At 38.6% G+C, this 19,285-nt stretch overlaps 1 protein-coding gene across 1 annotated transcript; it reads left to right on the top strand.

The window, feature by feature from the left end:
* The first annotated feature begins 951 nt into the window (after positions 1-951).
* Positions 952-15,694, top strand: LOC136710763 (granzyme B-like). The gene is made up of 5 exons (XM_066686568.1): positions 952-1,052; positions 1,350-1,497; positions 11,928-12,087; positions 12,278-12,535; positions 15,382-15,694. Exons 1-5 carry the CDS (start codon positions 1,010-1,012, stop codon positions 15,550-15,552), a joined length of 780 nt encoding a protein of 259 aa, XP_066542665.1. The 5' UTR covers positions 952-1,009; the 3' UTR covers positions 15,553-15,694.
* Positions 15,695-19,285: the final 3,591 nt, after the last annotated feature.

The raw sequence follows: 19,285 nt of genomic DNA, 5'->3' as shown, positions 1-19,285 counted from the left end.
TGGTAGGGAAACTCCTTGGCGGTAGGGCCCCGGGGGTGGATGAGGTTCACCCCGGGTTCCTCAAGGCTCTGGATGTTGTGGGGCTGTCCTGGTTGACACGTCTTTGCAACATCGCGTGGACATCGGGGGCAGTGCCTCTGAACTGGCAGACTGGGGTGGTGGTTCCCCTTTTTAAAAAGGGGGATCGGAGGGTGTGTTCCAACTATAGGGGGATCACACTCCTCAGCCTCCCCGGTAAGGTCTATGCGGGGGTACTGGAGAAGAGAGTCCGACCGATAGTTGAACCTCGGATCCAGGAGGAACAATGCGGATTCCGCCCCGGTCGTGGAACACAGCACCAGCTCTTTACCCTCGCTAGGATCCTGGAGGGTGCATGGGAGTTTGCTCAACCAGTCTACATGTGTTTTGTGGATCTGGAGAAGGCATTCGACCGTGTCCCTCAGGGTATTCTGTGGGGGGTGCTCAGGGAGTATGGGGTACTGGGCTCTTTGTTACGAGCTATCCAGTCCCTGTACAAACAGAGCAGGAGTCTGGTTCGTATGGCTGGCAGTAAGTCCGACTGGTTTCCAGTCGGAGTTGGACTCCGTAAGGGCTGAAAAAGTTTGGGCACCCCTGATCATTATCAAGATTTTCCTTTATAAATCATTGGTTTTTCGGATCAGCAATTTCAGTTAAATATATCACATAGCAGACCGACACAGTGATATTTGAGAAGTGAAATGAAGTTTATAGGATTTACAGAAAGTGTGCAATAATTATTTAAATAATTTATTATTTTTTTTTTTAAATGCAATGTTACCTGCCCATTCATTGTTATAGGTTTTCTCCAGCCACAAGTGAGATTTTGCTCACTTCTACTTTCATTATGAGTCATGTGTCTCAACTCAACTTGCCCTCCACATTTGTGAGTTGATTGGAGTGTTGCATGCATCATGTATGGTTAAATGGGTGGGTACATGTGTAGGAGCACTTTTATTTCTTGATTAAAAGCCTACAGCTCAGTGAAACTATGATTCTGCCAATGCTCATTCTATATTACTTCTCTTTGTCTGGTAATGTATGAAATTCACTAATTATTACTGATGATTATGTATATACTGCGCAGATAGTGATTTTGATTCCAGTTTAACATTAATTTTCCAAGAGATTGTAATAAAGTGTAGAAATGTGTATCACTCTCTCAAGTGAATTCTAACAAACACTGTCTATATACATATTCCATTTCTTATTTATCAGTAGATAATAAATATAATGTTTATTAATGCTGTAGCTGAACATAATCACTTTAATTGTGTGTGCCTTGTGTGTGTGTGTGTGTGTGTGTGTGTGTGTGTTTTTTTTTTTTTTAGAAGCAATGGGGGGTGGCATTATTGGAGGACAAGAAGCTAACCCTCACTCCAGACCCTACATGGTGTCTCTTCAGCTGTACCAAAGCCACATGTGTGGTGGGATGCTGATTAGAAAAGACTATGTGCTGACTTCAGCCCACTGTCTAGAGTAAGTTTGTTCATATTAACATACTCTGGCAGTCAAAAAAGAATTTTTGATCAAACTGTTTAGAGACACATATCTCTGTTTAGAGACACAAAAAAATCAATAAAAAAATAAAAGAAAATACATTTATTTAATCAGTTTCGAATGTTTTAAAGCATTTAAAGTGGATTATTCCACCACTAGAAAATTAATTATTTAGTTAGTTATTGAACCACCACTAACTGCTGGATTATTCTAAGCACTATGGTGAAACTGACATGGCAGTGTGTTGGCTGTTGGTATGGTGCCCTCTACAGACATTAGTATCTCTAGTAAATATGACCAAAAACAGCCTATTGATCTTTTATTAAAAAATATTGCAAATAAAATCAAAATTGTATGAGAACTACAGTGAATGTACGAAGTAAAGAATAATATTTCCTGAAATTAAGTTTTCTCCAATGTGTGTGTTGTCACCCCTTTATTGCAAACATAACAGCACTGTTACCTATTACATGAACAAGGTGGTAAACCTGGAGTGTGTTACAGGCATCACATTTTAAATTATATTTAATTAATTAATTAAATTATATTTACACAATATAGTAACACTGCTCAGAGGAAACACTTGAAACCTGTTCTCTGTGCTTTAAGAAGTTAAATAAATTAAATAACAGATTCTAATTTTTAATATATTTTACATAAAATTACATTCCAATTAAAAAAAAAATCTGGTAATGGTGTTGTAATGTCTTTTACCTTGCTTCTGATTTGTGCAGCTCAACCACATTAGGTTGCACATCATTGCTGTATTCTTATGTCTTTCACATCCATCCATCCATTATCTGTAACCACTTATCCAATTTAGGGTCGCGGGTGGTCCAGAGCCTACCTGGAATCATCGGGCGCAAGGCGGGAATACACCCTGGAGGGGACACCAGTCCTTCACAGGGCAACACAGACACACACACATTCACACCTACGGACACTTTCGAGTCGCCAATCCACCTGCAACGTGTGTTTTTGGACTGTGGAGGAAACCGGAGCACCCGGAGGAAACCCACGCGGACACGGGGAGAACACACCAACTCCTCACAGACAGTCACCCGGAGCGGGAATCGAACCCACAACCTCCAGGCCCCTGGAGCTGTGTGACTGCGACACTACCTGCGCGCCACCGTGCCGCCCTGTCTTTCACATATTAATGGCTAATCATTAGGACTGTCCCGAATACAATTTTAGAGCTTCTGAGATCCGGCCATAATATTCTGCAAATACTAATGTTCAGAAAATCTGTTTGACACCCACGTTAAAATCCTAAGGCTGTGCTGTGGCTCACAGAGCACATTCATACATAAATATTTAAATTGTACACAAAAGTCTGTTGTGTGTGTGTTTTGTACGTATACAACTTCCAAAATATGTACAAAGACTTACACACAGGACTTGAATTATTAAGGGTACAACTTCTAGATTATGAACATGAATTGAAAAGTGAGAAAACACTGTCAAAAATCTGTCACTAAACTCACAGGTAAAATGTATCGAGCAGACGACCAATCGATTGGATATAGTGCGCATGCAATTTTAATAGCTACTTTCCTTACTGAGGTGATGGCAAAACTGCCTGTTTTATCAAAATTACCAGAGGAGCAAGCAGCTACTGGTGGAAGGCACTGTAGCATATCAGATACAGCTGTGTTTTTGAGGTTTTACACATCATTTGTCACTGGCTGAGTGTGGCCTATAAATCTGTAACCAAGGAAACTATGCCATAGGGCATAGAGTCTAGCATAAATTGTATGTCAACAGATGCCATACTAACCATATATAATACATAAAAGAAGTGTTTCTTTTCCACAAAATACAAAAAAAAAAAAAAAAAAAAAAAAAAAAAAACAGGATGAAGGACAGGTTGTATTTACCATATATAGCCAAAGTGAATACACCCCTCTTAATTTAGTTTCTTTCCTTTTTGTTTGTGTTTAAAGAACAAATTGATTACAGCAATATAATGTATAAACATAAATGCTAAAATGGTTAAACCTTACTGTAGGGTCAAAACCTAAAATGTAAAAAAATGACACATGCTATATTATGCTTTGTTAATATGGTGTCCACTTTTGTCACCAAATTTCAACATCTATAGATGATGGTGCCCAGCGAGGTTCAGTCTTACAGTTTTGTGCCCATTTGTTATCAACAGTTTTCTTCCTGGGCATCCAGGTTAGCTTTGCCATGTTCAACACACACTCTAGGCACTCACTGGGATGACAATTCGTATGATAAGCCTTGGGCTAAGCTGCTAGCACTGAAGGATGTGATTTTCAGCCCAAGATCACATACATTGTGGACAGTCATCATCAGTCAAACCTACATTACAAAATATACATTTTCGCATTAAATAAAAATTTCATTATAAAGCGTATAGTTCCGGTCCTAAAATCTGATTGTCTGACCTCACTACATCTGAATTCCATATTAATGTGCCAATGTCTTAAACTACGGTAGTGAGCTAGTGTGCAGCATATACAAAATTTTAACCTTTGATATATTGGGTGTATATATTGGCTTAATATTATATTAATTAAGTTAAAATAAACAGCAGTCCTAATCATTAAGTGGGGGTTTCGTTTAGTGTATAACATTTCAAGTTATACTGTTTAGCTACCAGAGTTTACATTGGTGAAGGAATGGTTATTACAAATACTACTCACATATGTGATTTATGAATTGAACACGGAAGTTCAGTTTTTTTCAATTATAAAACAACAGTGTGCTCAGTTAAGCTAATGTTACACAGCCAGTTATTTGAGCTAAGGGCTAAAAACACAGCCCAGGACTAGCCCTATACATCCAGCAGCTTTTCCTTACATTTCTGGAGGTGCATGTTAAGGCTATGACACAGGATCAACGCAGAAGTATAAACTGGACTTAAGAGCCCCTTCAGGAAAAAGGACAGAAATGTAAGATTTTCACCTAAAAAACCCTGAATATACGTGAACATATTTTGTTCAATGGAGTGGCTATGTATCGCCCACAAGTTGCTTAGCAACAGTGCTCGCCTTTAACAGACTACACTGAGGGAAGGAGGAATACTTTATTGTGAATGTTGTTTATGAATTGAACATATGTGTATTTTATGTTGCCTGCCATTTTATAAAAGCAATAAGCCACTCAAAGCCATGCGTTACTGCGATTTTATTGCGGGTAAGGTTGGTTTTGGCAAGACACGAAGGTTCTCATCCCAGCTAGCAAGGTGGATCTGGGCCGATTCTGGCTCAGGCTCGGCAGTGTCGGCTGGCTGCCGTCTCGGCGTGAATGCGGCACCCTGTATACAGCCCAAGTCCGGCTGCACGTTGGCACTCTCGGCTAGCTGAGGCTCGGCGTGAATGCGGCACGCTGCATCTGGCCCATTTGCGGCTGCACGTTGGCACTGTCGGCTGGCGAGGCGATTACTACACTGATCAGAGCATTTTATTAAATACTGCGTATTAATCGTATGTGGCCCACATCTAAAAATAAAAGAAAATACCGGTAACTGTCTGGAAAACGATGTAATAAATGTTAAATAAAATAATCATTATTTTAACTTGTTAAATGTCATACCGTTATAGGTAAGCTCTGTATTTTAATATTTTAGAATATTGATGTAATGAGTGGGAGACAGCGCCGTGCGGAAGGGAGGAAATTGTTATTTAAATTTTTGAAGACGACAGCTTTAAAATGAATGAATCTGAATGAGAAAACGGAAGGTGGCAGAAGCGAACCGCTGTAGAAACACAGAAGAAGAAAACGATGAAGATTCACGCTGTTTTCTGTGACCGCGGCGCGCTAGCAGCTCTCACTGGCCTCAGGGAACAGCTTCATCCCGTAAGTATTTCAATTTAACCTTATATTTTCGGATACATAAGGAATTTGGTATCGCCCAAATGTAGTTAACATCGTTAATGTTACGTATGTTATTCTATAAACTGCTATACGTTACATACCTAATATTGAACCGTTTTTTTTTTCAAATGACAAACTTTAGCTAACCTGTTTGACTCTAGCTAGCTCTTTTTTTCCTCTGACATAGAAAACATTTAAATTACATGACAATCGCTCATACACGAGTTATTTTAATTTGAGTAATTATGTGATTTGATGGCGTATTTTACAAGACGATGTGCGCATTTTTGTGTCACACAGAACCGCATACCTCAGTATAAGAAATAAAACTGCTTAAACACATTAAAGTACTAGCTAAGTTAAAATACATTCTCAATCTCAGTGCTGGTTTTTGGTGTAATGTAATGTTTTAAATATATAATTCCACATACATTATTATTATCTGTAACCGCTTATCCAATTTAGGGTATTCCACATACACTAATCCTTTATTAGGGAGTAGCAGTGATTTTGGGCTAGTGATTAATGCACTGTAAAAAATCTAACTTCAAATTTAGTTGATTATACTTGAAATTGTGTGTTAGGAATAGAACTCAATTGTGTGATAGTTCATCTAACTCGAAATGTATTGTTCTGATCAACCTGTAGGCACAACATAAAAAAATGTGTTGAGAAAATTTGTTTGGAAAAGTTGCTGATCAAGATAAACCTGCGCATGCTCAGTGGGAGGTTCGGGAATACGCGCGAAGGACGGTTGACTCCTCTTTGTTGTGGCTCGAAGTTTGGAGAAGTTCAAGACAGAGGTAAATAACTAGTTCACAAAGCATTTTAAAGTTACGTTTCTAGTTTGAACACTATCTTAAAGCCATGAATATGTGAGGAAAATTGTCGTGGCATTGTTATATTAGCTAACTTTGCCACCTCGACGGTAGCCATGGAAAGTTTGATTATCAGCCGTTTGTTTCATTTAAGCAAATGTCCAACGTAACAGACTCAAACAGTCTGTGTAACAAGCCTGAGCGATTTCTTTAAGTTCTATTTTGAAAATGTTAAGTTGGCATCTTGTTGGCTGGCTTTTTTTCTGTTCCACCTTATGTACCGATATAGGTAACGTTATATTGAGCCTCCTCAGTGTTTGCTACTGGAGTCAAGCTATCCGCACTTTGGAAACTGACGGTCAAGCCATCCGCGCTTCAAATCCGAATGCACGTATAGGCGCGTCATTACGGTTTTTCATTGCGGAGAACACCACATCCGCTTTGGGACAGATAGAGAGTCTGAAACCCGCGTTTGAGCAGCGATGTCTCTGTTACTAAATAAATGCACGCAATGCTAAAATGGACAAAATGGGCTAAAATTAACAAGCCATTAGGAATATATTTCGTTTTAAATCACTTTAAAGAGGCAAAACACGCTTTGATTTTATTATTTCATACATTTACGTATTTTTTTTACTTTTCTATAAACACTTAACTGGCTTTGAATGGTGGACATGTAGAAATACAGATTACATTTTACTGCCATTAAACAGAGGGGCCTCTTGGCTATCACCTGTATGATTTTGGCAAAATTTCACTGTGTACTTTTCTCATAAACTCATACTGAATACATTCCAATATGGATTTCTCAAAAATTACCCATAATGCCTAAACCATTCCACTGTCATTAAACAGAGGGGCCCCTTGGCTATATATATGTATATGTGTGTATATATATATATATATATATATATATATATATATATATATATATATATATATATATATATAATGTATGTATGTATGTAGGGCGGCACGGTGTCGCAGCAGGTAGTGTCGCAGTCACACAGCTCCAGGAAATTGGAGGTTGTGGGTTCGATTCCCGCTCCTGGTGACTGTCTGTTCTCCCCGTGTCTGTGTGGGTTTCCTCCGGGTTCTCCGGTTTCCTCCCACAGTCCAAAAACACACGTTACAGGTGGATTGGCGACTCAAAAGTGTCCGTAGGTGTGAGTCTGTGTTGCCCTGTGCAGGACTGGCGCCCTGTCCAGGGTGTATTCCTGCCTTGCACCCAATGATTCCAGGTAGGCTCTGGACCCACCACGACCCTGAATTGGAAAAGCAGTTACGGATAATGAATGAATGAATGAATATATATAATGTGTATATATGTATGTATTTATTTATATATGTAATGTATGTGTGTGTGTAAATAAATTATAAACACATTAAATAATATTACATAGTTTGTGGTTCTGTAATTGCATTTACAAACTATACTTGTGTACAATGACAATACTAACACTAATATTGTTTTCATTTTTAAGGGGAAAAAGGATACATTAGATGAAGTGAAAAATCTGCTCTTTCACAAGCCAAGACCCGGATGTTCGGTTGAAGCACCACAGAGTACGCCACGGATTCCATGGTACATTCTGGCCCTGTTTTCACTCCAATTGTGTGTGTGTGTTCCTTTAAAACAGCTGGTTCCTTGAGATGTCATCTTTCAAAATGTCATAGTAAAGTATCTACATGTCACCAAAGTTCTACCTTCAAATGTGAGCTTTGTGATTACAAAGATGTTTGCGATATAACCCTGCAGGGCTGAGTGAGGATTCCTTGGAAGAAGAGAGAAAGGCAGTGAGGGCTGACATGGATAAAAAGGGTCCAAACATGAGTTGGAGCGAACCTTTTTTTACGGCGGAAGGAGGTTGTTGAGCAGGAACCTTTGGTTGGTCTGGTTTGAGAATGATGGCCAGCACTGTTCTTGGAGAGTCAGGTGAGTAGTGTGTTTGTTTGCTGTATTTGTGACTCTGGCCCATTTCAGCATATTTTTCTTTTTATAGTTTTTGTAGGATTGTGTCACACTGCAAAACCTAGTGTGAACCAATCTAGTTTACTTGTCTAAAATGATACTTAACTTTTTTTTCCCCGAACAGTTCCAAAACTCTTATAATGCGAAGTCATCAGCTGTTTGGATTATTTATTTATTTACTTAATTTTTTTACTTATTTACTTATAAACCAAGAAGCGTACAGCATTGTCCAACCACAGTAATGTTATTTAAAGGCAACAAGTTTTATCGCATACAACACTTGCCACGAAAGCGTCCCAAAAGGGCAATTTTCCTGTGGGCAATTTTTTTGGCCTTGGGATGACGAGATGGTTTTAGTCTGGATCCCTGCATAACTATTATCAACTCTGAACCAGTGTTTAGAAATGTACAGGCTCTATACATAATGACTGATAATCTGTATTCTCTATTTTTTACTCTTCTCTCTCTCTCTCTAGATATGCAGTGAGAGAGAGTAACTACCATCAACCTGAAGAGTCAGTTGCATGGTGCACTGGACACATGTGCCAAAACTCCTTAAACTGTACAGGAATAGAAGGGCAGCCTTTGGAGGAGATGTGCAGGCCATTCTTGATAATCTAGATGAAAAGGTTTGTTGCTTATTGTAAACACATTTGTTGCTCCTGCATTTCAACATGATTGGGGCATAGGGATTGGAGGCCGAATAGACTACAAGTCATAGTGTGAAGGCTGTATAGTGTTGTATATTTATTCAATTTTGCCTTCAAATTTATTGCATTCAAAATGATTGTAAAGTATTTCTAACTCACTTTTTTTTTTTAAAAATAAATCATTGCCTTTTTTTTTCCCTTTTTAGATGTCGGACATTTCGATGCACAGAAAAACTGCTGCACTTAAAGGTCTTCGACTGTTTTTATGGGAGGTCCATGCAAATGCTATCCTGAAGACCTGCTTGGTAAATATTAAAATGTAATTTTATGCAAGGTGCTATTTGAGATTCTCTGTCCAGCTAGGTTTTGGAGTTCTGTGTTAAGTTGAACTAAAAAGCAATTTAGCCACATCAATACTTTTAGACCTATATCACCATAGTCCATTATAAAACAAGTTGAGCAAATGTGATATTTGATATGAAGCGTTACCTGCTTGTGTTTAATGCAGTCAAACAACATGCAACAGGCTTTTATCATTTTGTGTCAATTGGTATCACACACATTGATAGGTTTAGTGTTTTGTCCATTGTTTCCTGATTTTTCAGAACCACACCCCTCCTCCTGTGTTCAATAGATGACGAATGCTGAAGAGAAGTATACAAAGGATGTGAAGGTGGCAATCTTGACTGTCCTAGATGATCATGGAGGGGCTCCGTGTTCTTCCCCAGATGCGATTGACTTCTCTATCGAGCTTGAGGAAAGTGTTGTCGTGGAAGGCATCAGTGACCTGTCAAGTGCATTTCTTCTCCTTGTGGGACTGTAATTAATATTTTATTAATATATATGAAAAGTGTGTAAATTTCAACTTTATATGTGCTGTGAGTGTTCAAAACATGATTGTCCTTGTCCTGATGTACTTAAATTTTAAAAGTTTTTTAAACCTGCATTAGTAAGTCATGTCAACTTAAATAGACAAGTACTGTAGATGCAAACTATTAATTGATGCAACCTATTTAAATTTGTTTAAATTTGAGTTTACAAAGCTTGCATTTATAAGTTATGTAAGCCTAAATTAGCAAGTACTCTAATTTACTGCAACTCAATTTAACTAGTTGAAGGTACTTGAGCTAAAACATTTTTTTTTTGAGTTAATGTAACTTTTTGCATAAGTTCTGCTTACTCAAAACGTTAAGTGCAGAATGTTGACTTTTTTTTTTTTTTTTTTTTTTTTTTTTTTGAGGCCACCTCAAATTTTTTACAATGTGGGTTGAAGGAGGTTATATTGAAAACGGTATAAGCCTATTTACTGAGAGGAAAAAAATAAACAAAAGTATGTGAAGTAGTTTATTTTTGGAGCTGTGAAGTTAGTTAAATTTTTCAAAATTAATTATGAACATGAACTAATTCATTTACATACATACATTTTCTTTTCCGCTTCTCCATTTCAGGTTCGCGGTGACTAATTCATTTTCATTATGTAAAGATGGAAAGCAGTAAGAAAACTAGTGGGGCAGTGAATAATGCAGGTGGGCAGGGAGAAAAGCAGATAGGAGGTTAATTTATTTAGATGAGATCTTTAGCATCAGTTGTAGCATAATCGTTTGTAATATAACCTGATATTCTTTTACATTTGAAGTTCTGTAGTTAATGAATCTGCATGCATAAGCAGTTTACAGTTTTTCATTCAATATTTTTAAAGAAAACGTATTGAAGAGAAACAGAACATGTACATAATCTATATGTTTAATTATAGAGCTGGAATTCAACAAGGAGTACAACTGAGGTGACTACACTTGAGCGTTCTTTCACTACACTGCACATCCTGAAGGTCCCTGTTGTCCAGGCTGACAGATGAGGATACGGCTGATATTTCCATCATTGTTGAGGGCAGTGAGGTATTGACAGTGTGACAACACAGCAGAGGCTTGCAAACTGTTGATCGAACTGATGTGTGCCATGAATAAGTGTCAAATGTGTACTTCCACACACATTTCTGCCTTTTTTTTAATACTTTTCCAAACCTACTGGTGAATTTTAAGCGATTTGTTATATTGCCTTAGCATAGTATATTTTTAAAGAAAAGTCTGAATTTAAATGGCAGTTCTTAGGGTGTAAAACCAATTGTTTTGAAAAACAGTATTTGAATGTTAATTGGATTTAGGAAATCATGACACTGCCAATGTCATGTTTGTAAATGCCAGTTACAAATGTATTTTCTATTTATTGATTTTATGTACTATTTGTATACATTGCAATTGCTGTATGTTTCCATTGTTTAAAGGTTGTATGAAAAGCACACTTACTAATATTACATTGTCAGATATGTTGTCATTGTGGTGGTACCCTCAATTGTACATATTTGTACATTTAATTAGGGAACATGATTATATTATAATTGTAGATTTTGAAAGGTGTTGATTTCATACACCCTGTGTGTAATTTATATAATAAAGCAGTAATTTCACCATGAACCTGATTGTACCCTTTTCTGAGGGAAGGGAGGGTGGGGTGGGTGTGTGTGTTTGGGGTGGTGGGCGGTGTATAGAAAACTATTATAACCGATAATGAGCCAGATCTGGCCGAGTCTGGCACTAATGGCGTGCTTCTGGCTTATACTCGGCTGTGGTCCGGTTATCGCGATTTAGTTATGGCTTGCTGGACTAGGGCCAAGTCATTTGAGCCGCACCTCGGCCACAACACTCGGCCTAGTCTGGACTGAAAATTTACCAGACTCGGGCCAAAACTATCGGCCCACTCTACAATGACAATGCCTACTCCGCGTGCCGGCATTGGGTCGAGTGTTTTTGTTCCGGCGTGTGTGATTTTTTTGCTAGATGTGATGGCTTTATTAATATCGTGGAATTTCAGAGATAAAGTTATATTTATTGTCTGTAACAATGCCAGGCTGCCTGGCAATATGTTCTTAATGACTTGTCTGGTTAAATTAAAAGCAGTTCTACATTATAAAGTATGTGGACTCAATCATTTCAAGGCTGAATTACCTAATAAAGTGGCAAGTCAAAGTATGAGAATTTAAGCATTTTTTTCTCCAAAGGACATTGTGAGCATTTTGAGTTAAGTAGTTCAGAAATAAATGTTATTCTGCATTACATTTATTTTCAGCACCATTTCTTGCTCTGAGAACCTGCACCTGCAAGTTGTCCTGGGAGCTCATAACCTCAAAGAAAATGAGTTTGGCCGGCAAAGTATCAAAGTTCAGAAGTGCATCAAGCATCCCTTGTACAAAAAGGGAGAGATGCACCATGACATCATGTTACTCAAGGTACAACTACTTTCCAAAAAGGGTTCTAACCCTACAATATGAACACTTAAAAATCCTTTTTTTAATGCATAGTTTCATCCTTGACTGTTTAAGTTGTCTTTCTTTATGATGTGGTAAATGTTATTTAAAAATGGTAATTTATAGCACCGTTTATTTTTTAACTTTACAGTTTAACTGACTTCTGTTACAGCTGAAGACCAAAGCCAAGGAGAACAAGTTTGTGAGAGTCATTGCTCTTCCTAAAAAAAACAAGGAGATTCCTGCCCAACAGTATTGTTCTATAGCAGGCTGGGGTATGACAAAACCAAATGGTTCTGCATCTGATGTCCTTCAAGAGGTCAAACTCAAGCTACAGTTTAAGTCTGAATGCAAGAATATATGGAAGAATTATTTTGACACCGAGCACATGATCTGCACTGTGTCTAATGGAAAAGAGGCTTTTTGTCAGGTACTGTATGACACAATGTTTCAGATAGGACTGCCTGGAATAACTACAGCATTTGAGTATTAGTTTGTTATGTTGATATTTTGAGTGTTTGAGACCCCACCAAGTTTGGTAGATTCTTGAAAATTTAGAGGCTTTGGGAGCTGCCTTCTCTCTGCTCTTCCTACGGTGCTGACCATCAGCTTTTGGAGCTTAATTAGCCATGCAAATTAACCCTCTAGACCACCCTTCCTGTTTAGTTTCCCTCAATGCTATTGGAACGGCAACTTCATGGCATACCTGCCAAATTAGGACATCTCAATTTCATTAATGCTGCCCCCTTTGCAGTACTGGACAATTTTCATTGCAGTTGCTTCTTGTGATCAATTCTGACTCAAGTTGCGCAATTGCTACCCCTTTGTCGCTGTGACACACTGAGGTCTTGAGTTACCAGTCGAGCCATCCTCCTCCTCTCTAATACTTTTGTCATCATCATAATCAATAAGGGATGTTCAATTAACCCCCTTTTCTCTCCCCTACTCACAATGTAGGACACCAGCCCAACCCTCAAGCAAAAAATTAATGACTAGCATGCCTGTAAATTTTGGGGTTTGGCTTCATAAGCATTCTGAAGCTACTCCTCTCCAAAAGACATCTGATTTGATGAATGTGATTTTAGGCGATAGTACACTGTCAGGAAAAAGTTACTGGACAGGTACATTATTGCCATTAATGGTACAAATAGTGTAAATGTTCCTTTTAAAAGGTACAACAGTGGTTTTAAAATCCTACATGTAAAATCCCAATTCCAAAAAAGGTGGGATGCTGTGCAAAATAAATAAAAACAGAATGTAATGATTTGCAAAAGCCATAGACCCATATTTTATTTAGAAAAGAACATAGAACACAGACGCAATAAGTGAGATATTTTACAATTTCATGAAAGATATTAACTCCTTTAGAGCTTGATGACAGCAGTGCATTTCAGAAAAAGCTGGGACAGGCCAACAAATGCAGAAAAAATAAGTGGTACTAAGTAAAGAGCTGGAGAAGCAAGTTACAGGCACAGCAGGTAGTGTCGCAGTCACACAGCTCCAGGGACCTGGAGGTTGTGGGTTCAAGTCCCGCCCTGGGTGACTGTCTGTGAAGAGTTTGGTGTGTTCTCCCCGTGCTCGTGTGGGTTTCCTCCGGGTGTTCCGGTTTCCTCCCACGGTCAGAATCAATAATGGGCAGAGGTTCACCAATCCGAGAAAGTCTGTGTCTAAAAATTGTGGAACAATTTCAGAAAAATATTCCTCAACTTAAATTTGCAAAAACTTTGAATACCCCACCACCTACATAATAACATTCGGAGAATTTGTAGAAATCCCTGTGCGCAAGGGACAAGGGATATTGGATTCTCCTGATCATGATCCTGGAAATCATTGTGTGGGCTCATGAACACTTTCCGAAATCATTGTCTGTGAACAAAGTTCTGTTACAACCCAGTCTAGGGTTGAGCTGTAACAGAATGAGGTGTGTCTTGGAATTAATGTATGAGTATGAGTATTAGAGTATGAGAAAGGAATAACTAACAGAGATGTGAAAGTGAAAAAAAGGACACAAACGGAAACAAAGAATGTATAATGAATAGAATATATATATTGTAGATGTGATATTTACAATGACCCAAACACCAGTGAACTTCAGGATGGCCTTATGCCGACAAAAATAACAAACACCCCTCCTAACTTACCCACGTGAAAACAAAAGGAAACAAAAGACAATACCTTACTCCCTGTCTATACACAAAAACACACACAAAACCCACCCCCTAAACAAATGGCAGTCAACCCTACTCTGGTGAAATATGTAGTGTTTAGAATACTTTACAAAGAACAGATCTAACATCAGTATTCAAAAAGGGGCTAAAACAAACTCGTAGTCGAAGTAGGAATGTAACAAAGTCAAAACCAGGAAAACACACAGAATTTAATATACAACACAAATCACAGAGCACCAAACAAGTCTGACTAGCAGCGTACACACAGACGTATTTATGATTCCCGCCGAGATGACGTAGACGAAACGGTGACAGACACAACACATGGACTGGATGGTGGACCGGACCCAGGACGATGAACAAATACACGAACTGGAATGTGAAATGAACTCTAGACTGGTGAACAAACACACAGACTGGAACAGATTGCAGAACCTAGAATTTTACAGAGATAGGGAGAGAGAGAGAAAAAACATACACATACACAGCGCAGCGTAACAGTTCACAGTGCACTCCTCACTTCTCTATCATCTCTGATATCTGGGAAAGTAAAGATCCAGTCTTCTTTTCAAATGTTACAGCACATCTGTTGGCTTCTCTAGAAAATCCATAATAAAGAAAGGAATATATACACTCCCAGAAAAGGTACAGCAGAGGTACATTATTGGTCACTAAAACTACAAACTGTGAAAATGTACCTTTGAATTGGTTAAGTCCAGTTGTGTTCCCTACAGTACATTCTCTTCTACAGAAGGAGAGGTGAATATGTGTTATTTTTCATTATAGAACCGTGTAAAATAAAACAACATAAGTCATAGAATAATTAAATGTACGAATATGTTCTCTTGAGGGTACCACCACAGTGACTGTTTTTCTGAGAGTGTACATTTGTAATTGTTTGTTACAATGTGGGAGAACTGAAAATGAAAGAACACATAGAGTTATAATTAATTGCTGAATTAAATTTGATTGAGTAAGTAATTGTTGAGAAACCCCATTTGCTATTCAAGATTTTATAAAAGCTGTTTAGACAAGATGTTGGTTAATTTCACAGACAGGCTGTACATATTTACAATTTTTTCTGGTCTCTTTGTTGTTTTCTTAACAGGGTGATTCAGGAAGTCCTCTTCTCTGTAAAAATAAGCCATATGGGATTGCTGCATTTACCTACAGGTTCAACTGTAAAAGTAGCAAGTACCCACAAGTATACATGAAGATCGCCTACTTTTTACCCTGGATTAAAAATGTCATAGGACAGAATTTGAACATGCATGTGTAATTATCTTTTACAAAATAAATCTATTAAAATGTACTAAATAAACTTTGGATTATTTTATTTTCTTAACTGTCTTAGTGACACTTCTTTATAAGAGTTTTTTTTTTCATTCGTTCATTCATTATCTGTAACCGCTTATCCAGTTCATGGTCACGGTGGGTCCTACGGGGCCTCACACCTACGGACACTTTTTTTAAGTCGCCAATTCACCTACCAACATGTGTTTTTGGACTGTGGGAGGAAACCGGAGCACCCGGAGGAAACCCACGCAGACATGGGGAGAACACACAAGACAGTCATCCGGAGCAGGAATCGAACCCACAACCTCCTGGCCCCTGGAGCTGTGTGACTGCGACAGAGTTTTTTTTTTTTTTTTTTTTAAAGTTGTTACGTTATTAATAATATATTTTATTGCATACATGTATTTTTATTTATAAGCTTAAAGTAAATATTGTAAATTAAACTATTTCTGAAACACTTACTTGGGGTGTACTTCCTGGGATGAAATTCACTGGGTGGTGTTGTCGGGCTATCAGATTCATTTTATCTTCCAAAGAGGATTACCTGCGCAACAGGTAGTTTCGCAGTCACCAGCTCCAGGGACCTGGAGGTTGTGGGTTCAAGTGCCTGTCTGTAAGGAGTTTGGTGTGTTCTCCCCGTGTCCGTGTGGGTTTCCTCCGGGTGCTCTGGTTTCCTCCCACAGTCCAAAAATACACATTGGTAGGTGAATTGGCAACTCAAAAAAGTGTTTGTGTGTGTATCACCCTGTGAAGGACTGGTGCCCCCTCCAAGGTGTGTATTTGCCTTGCGCCCAGTGATTCTGGGTAGGCTACGCCATCTTGAAATCGGGTCAAGGCCAAGTTTTTCCAATGAGTAGGTCATGGAGCATATCAAAGAAATAAAAGGGAGTTCTGTAACATTTGACTTACCCTACAGTTCAGTGGCAGATGCTGGTCTTTCAAGGAGGGGAAGCTCAATTTCGGCCTACATCATAAAATGTGTCTGTTTATTTATACGTAAATTCTACCCCCCTTTCCTTTTCAAGAAAATGATCTGTGACCCTGTCGTACCAACAAGGCGTCTTTTCCAGGAAAAGAAACTGCGATAGAAGTCAGAAAGAGTGATAGAAGTCAAGTCTCCAAACACAAGCAGCTACAAAAACTCCACTAGAAATAGAAGCTCGATTTGTCACTATTCGTTTTTAACAAAGAAAATGCCGCTAAGAGGCTTAAGAAAGTCTGGCTCAGAACAGAATGAAAATGTAATGCTCCCACGGATCTTTACACCAAAGTATCGCTGATTCGCTCATTTCGCTGTCAATCAAAAAGGGATTCAGCCTCAGACAGATCCTCCAATCATCATGCAGAAGCTAAGGGTCCGGGCCAGCCGAGGCCAGCCCACTGCCCCATAGACCCCAGAGACGCTGAGCGTCCGATGGGCGGAACAAAGCCCAGCATTTATCCAATGACTCGTCTCGTTTCGCTGCGCTTCGCTATTGAACTCTGTGGACGCTCAGTGTCTACACTGTTTAAATCACCGTAAGTCTGCGGGAAAGCCGCGTCTTTACCAGTGATAAGAAGCTGATTCTGAACAAAAGTTGAGCGCGTTGTAGTGCATATTTATTCACTGACATGTACACACAACAGAATATATTTGATCACTTTTTTTTTTCATTTTAGGGGAAGCTGAGCTTCCCTTGCAGTCTTAGAGCATTCGCCTCTGCTACAATTACAGAATATAGTGCATCTGTTGCACGGCATACTATGTGAGCCTTGTTTTACCCTGTTCTTCCTTGTTGGGACCCCCATAGTGTCACAACAGAGCAGGTATGATGCGGATCATTGTTAGCACTGCAGAGCAAGAAAATGAGTGAAGTCTCATCCTGATGTTTGACCTTTAGTTCTGGGTCATGACTTTAAATCCAACTCATCCTAAACATTGAATGGTTCTCCACCACTGCAGAGAACAGACCAATGCATAGCCCAGCTGCTTTAATGTGTCCTGTTTTATTGGTTATTTTTTTTCTGTGGAGATCATTTATAAGGTGTGCACAATTGAACATGTGTGTCCTCAGTGGGTGCACCACAAGCTGGGTATGTAATTTATAGGCCTGAAAGTCAAGTTTGGAGTCTGGTGTTAAAATGGTTTCTGTGTAAACTGGAAATAGGGCGGTGGGTTTTGTTTTCAAGTTAAGCAGCAATAAAGCCACAGGCTTCTTTGGTTTTTGCCCATGCACAGCTGTAGTCAACAGATCAAATATAAACACTTCCTGTCTTCCAGCAACACAAAAAACTAAGTACAATTGCAAACACAACCAAACCAGAACTATCCTTGCAGGTAACATTTTGTTTACAGTGAGGTTTCATTCATAATATTTAGCGAAGTTGAATAAAATCAGTTCAGAACAATTAATTTTACTACATGAAGAATATTTATAGGTTTAACTAACAAGGCACTGTCAAACTTTTTGTGATAGTACATAACATTGTGGGTGTGTGTTGGTGGGGGTGAAGGGTGGTTTGTGGTTTCACCTGTAGCAGTACTGAGACACCGGACATTACCCAGTGGTGGGAGGGTGGTTATAAAATTATGTGGAATTATAAAAATTGTTGTGAGTACAAGTGAATAATTATAATTTTTCCAACAAGCTGGGACATATTTTGAAATGTAAACATAAGCAAGGTGTGAATATCACTCGTACTTAATCAACAAGAATAGCGCAGAGATATGATGTTTAATATTAATATCTGCTTTTTAAATTTTTGTTAGTTTTTTTGTAGATACACACCCATTCATGCTGCCAAAAATGAAGAATGGGGAAATTTAAACTTAGGAGCATTGAACCATTTGAAAAGAAAAAAAAAAAACATTAGTTTAAAGAGGTTCAGTCATATATGAAAGTTGAAGATTAAAAGAAGAATTCATTTTATGAGAATTTAATGGAGCTTCATGAGAAACTGCAGGTCAAACCTCACTATTTGACAAAGATTTGTAAATGAACAACAAGAGAGATCTGCTAATACAGTAGGTTGATACAATAATCCTCTCTCTCTCTCTCTCTCTCTCTCATCATCTTGGTACAATGGCACATGTCAAGGGGTAGGATATTTTAGACAGAGATTGAACAATCAGTTCAATTAAGTTGAAACTAAATTGTGATTATAATATTGTTGGGTCAGAGCATATCCAGAACAGATGTTCTTATGCAGTATTCCCAGGAAGCAGTTGTTAGAACTTCCTCCAGGTTCATGAGGGGAGTGAAGGCTAGCCTGTCTGGTATGAAGACGTTCTAATACAGAACAAATGACTGACAAAGAAGAACACTTTATAATACAGCCCACATTTTAGAGTGTACTTTCCCAGTTCTAATAGTGTAACTACTGTATGAAAGAGTATTTACCGGTTCCTATGTGTGCTAAGTTATGCAAGTCTTGATAGTCTACTACCATGACTACACTCATCATTGTACTTAAACGCATTGGTTATGGTTGTAGTGGAGTATGGACAGATCAAGAAATGAAAAATTAAAACCTTGACTCTCCACTCTGATGATAAGTTGGACAGGACCCGCATTCCACAGAGTGTGTGTGTGTTGAAAGACTCTGCACCCCCCCCTCCCCCACACACAAACACACACACACACACACACACAAACTCACGCACATACCTATGTCTGGCAACAAAAGCTAAGCAGAACACTCTTCAATGACCCCCGTCCTCTTCAGGAATGTAAAGA

This window comes from Hoplias malabaricus, chromosome 12 (genome assembly GCF_029633855.1).
Source record: "Hoplias malabaricus isolate fHopMal1 chromosome 12, fHopMal1.hap1, whole genome shotgun sequence".
Taxonomy (NCBI): domain Eukaryota; kingdom Metazoa; phylum Chordata; class Actinopteri; order Characiformes; family Erythrinidae; genus Hoplias; species Hoplias malabaricus.
The sequence above is the reverse complement of the archived record's forward strand: the minus strand, read 5'-3'. Positions and strand labels throughout refer to the sequence as shown.

Coding starts and splice junctions, on each gene's coding strand:
- LOC136710763 (XM_066686568.1), top strand. CDS start 1,010: ATGATTCTGCCAATGCTCATTCTATATTACTTCTCTTTGTCTG. Junction 1,053..1,349: donor ATATTACTTCTCTTTGTCTG/GTAATGTATGAA, acceptor TTTTTTTTTTAG/AAGCAATGGGGGGTGGCATT. Junction 12,536..15,381: donor GAAAAGAGGCTTTTTGTCAG/GTACTGTATGAC, acceptor TTTTCTTAACAG/GGTGATTCAGGAAGTCCTCT.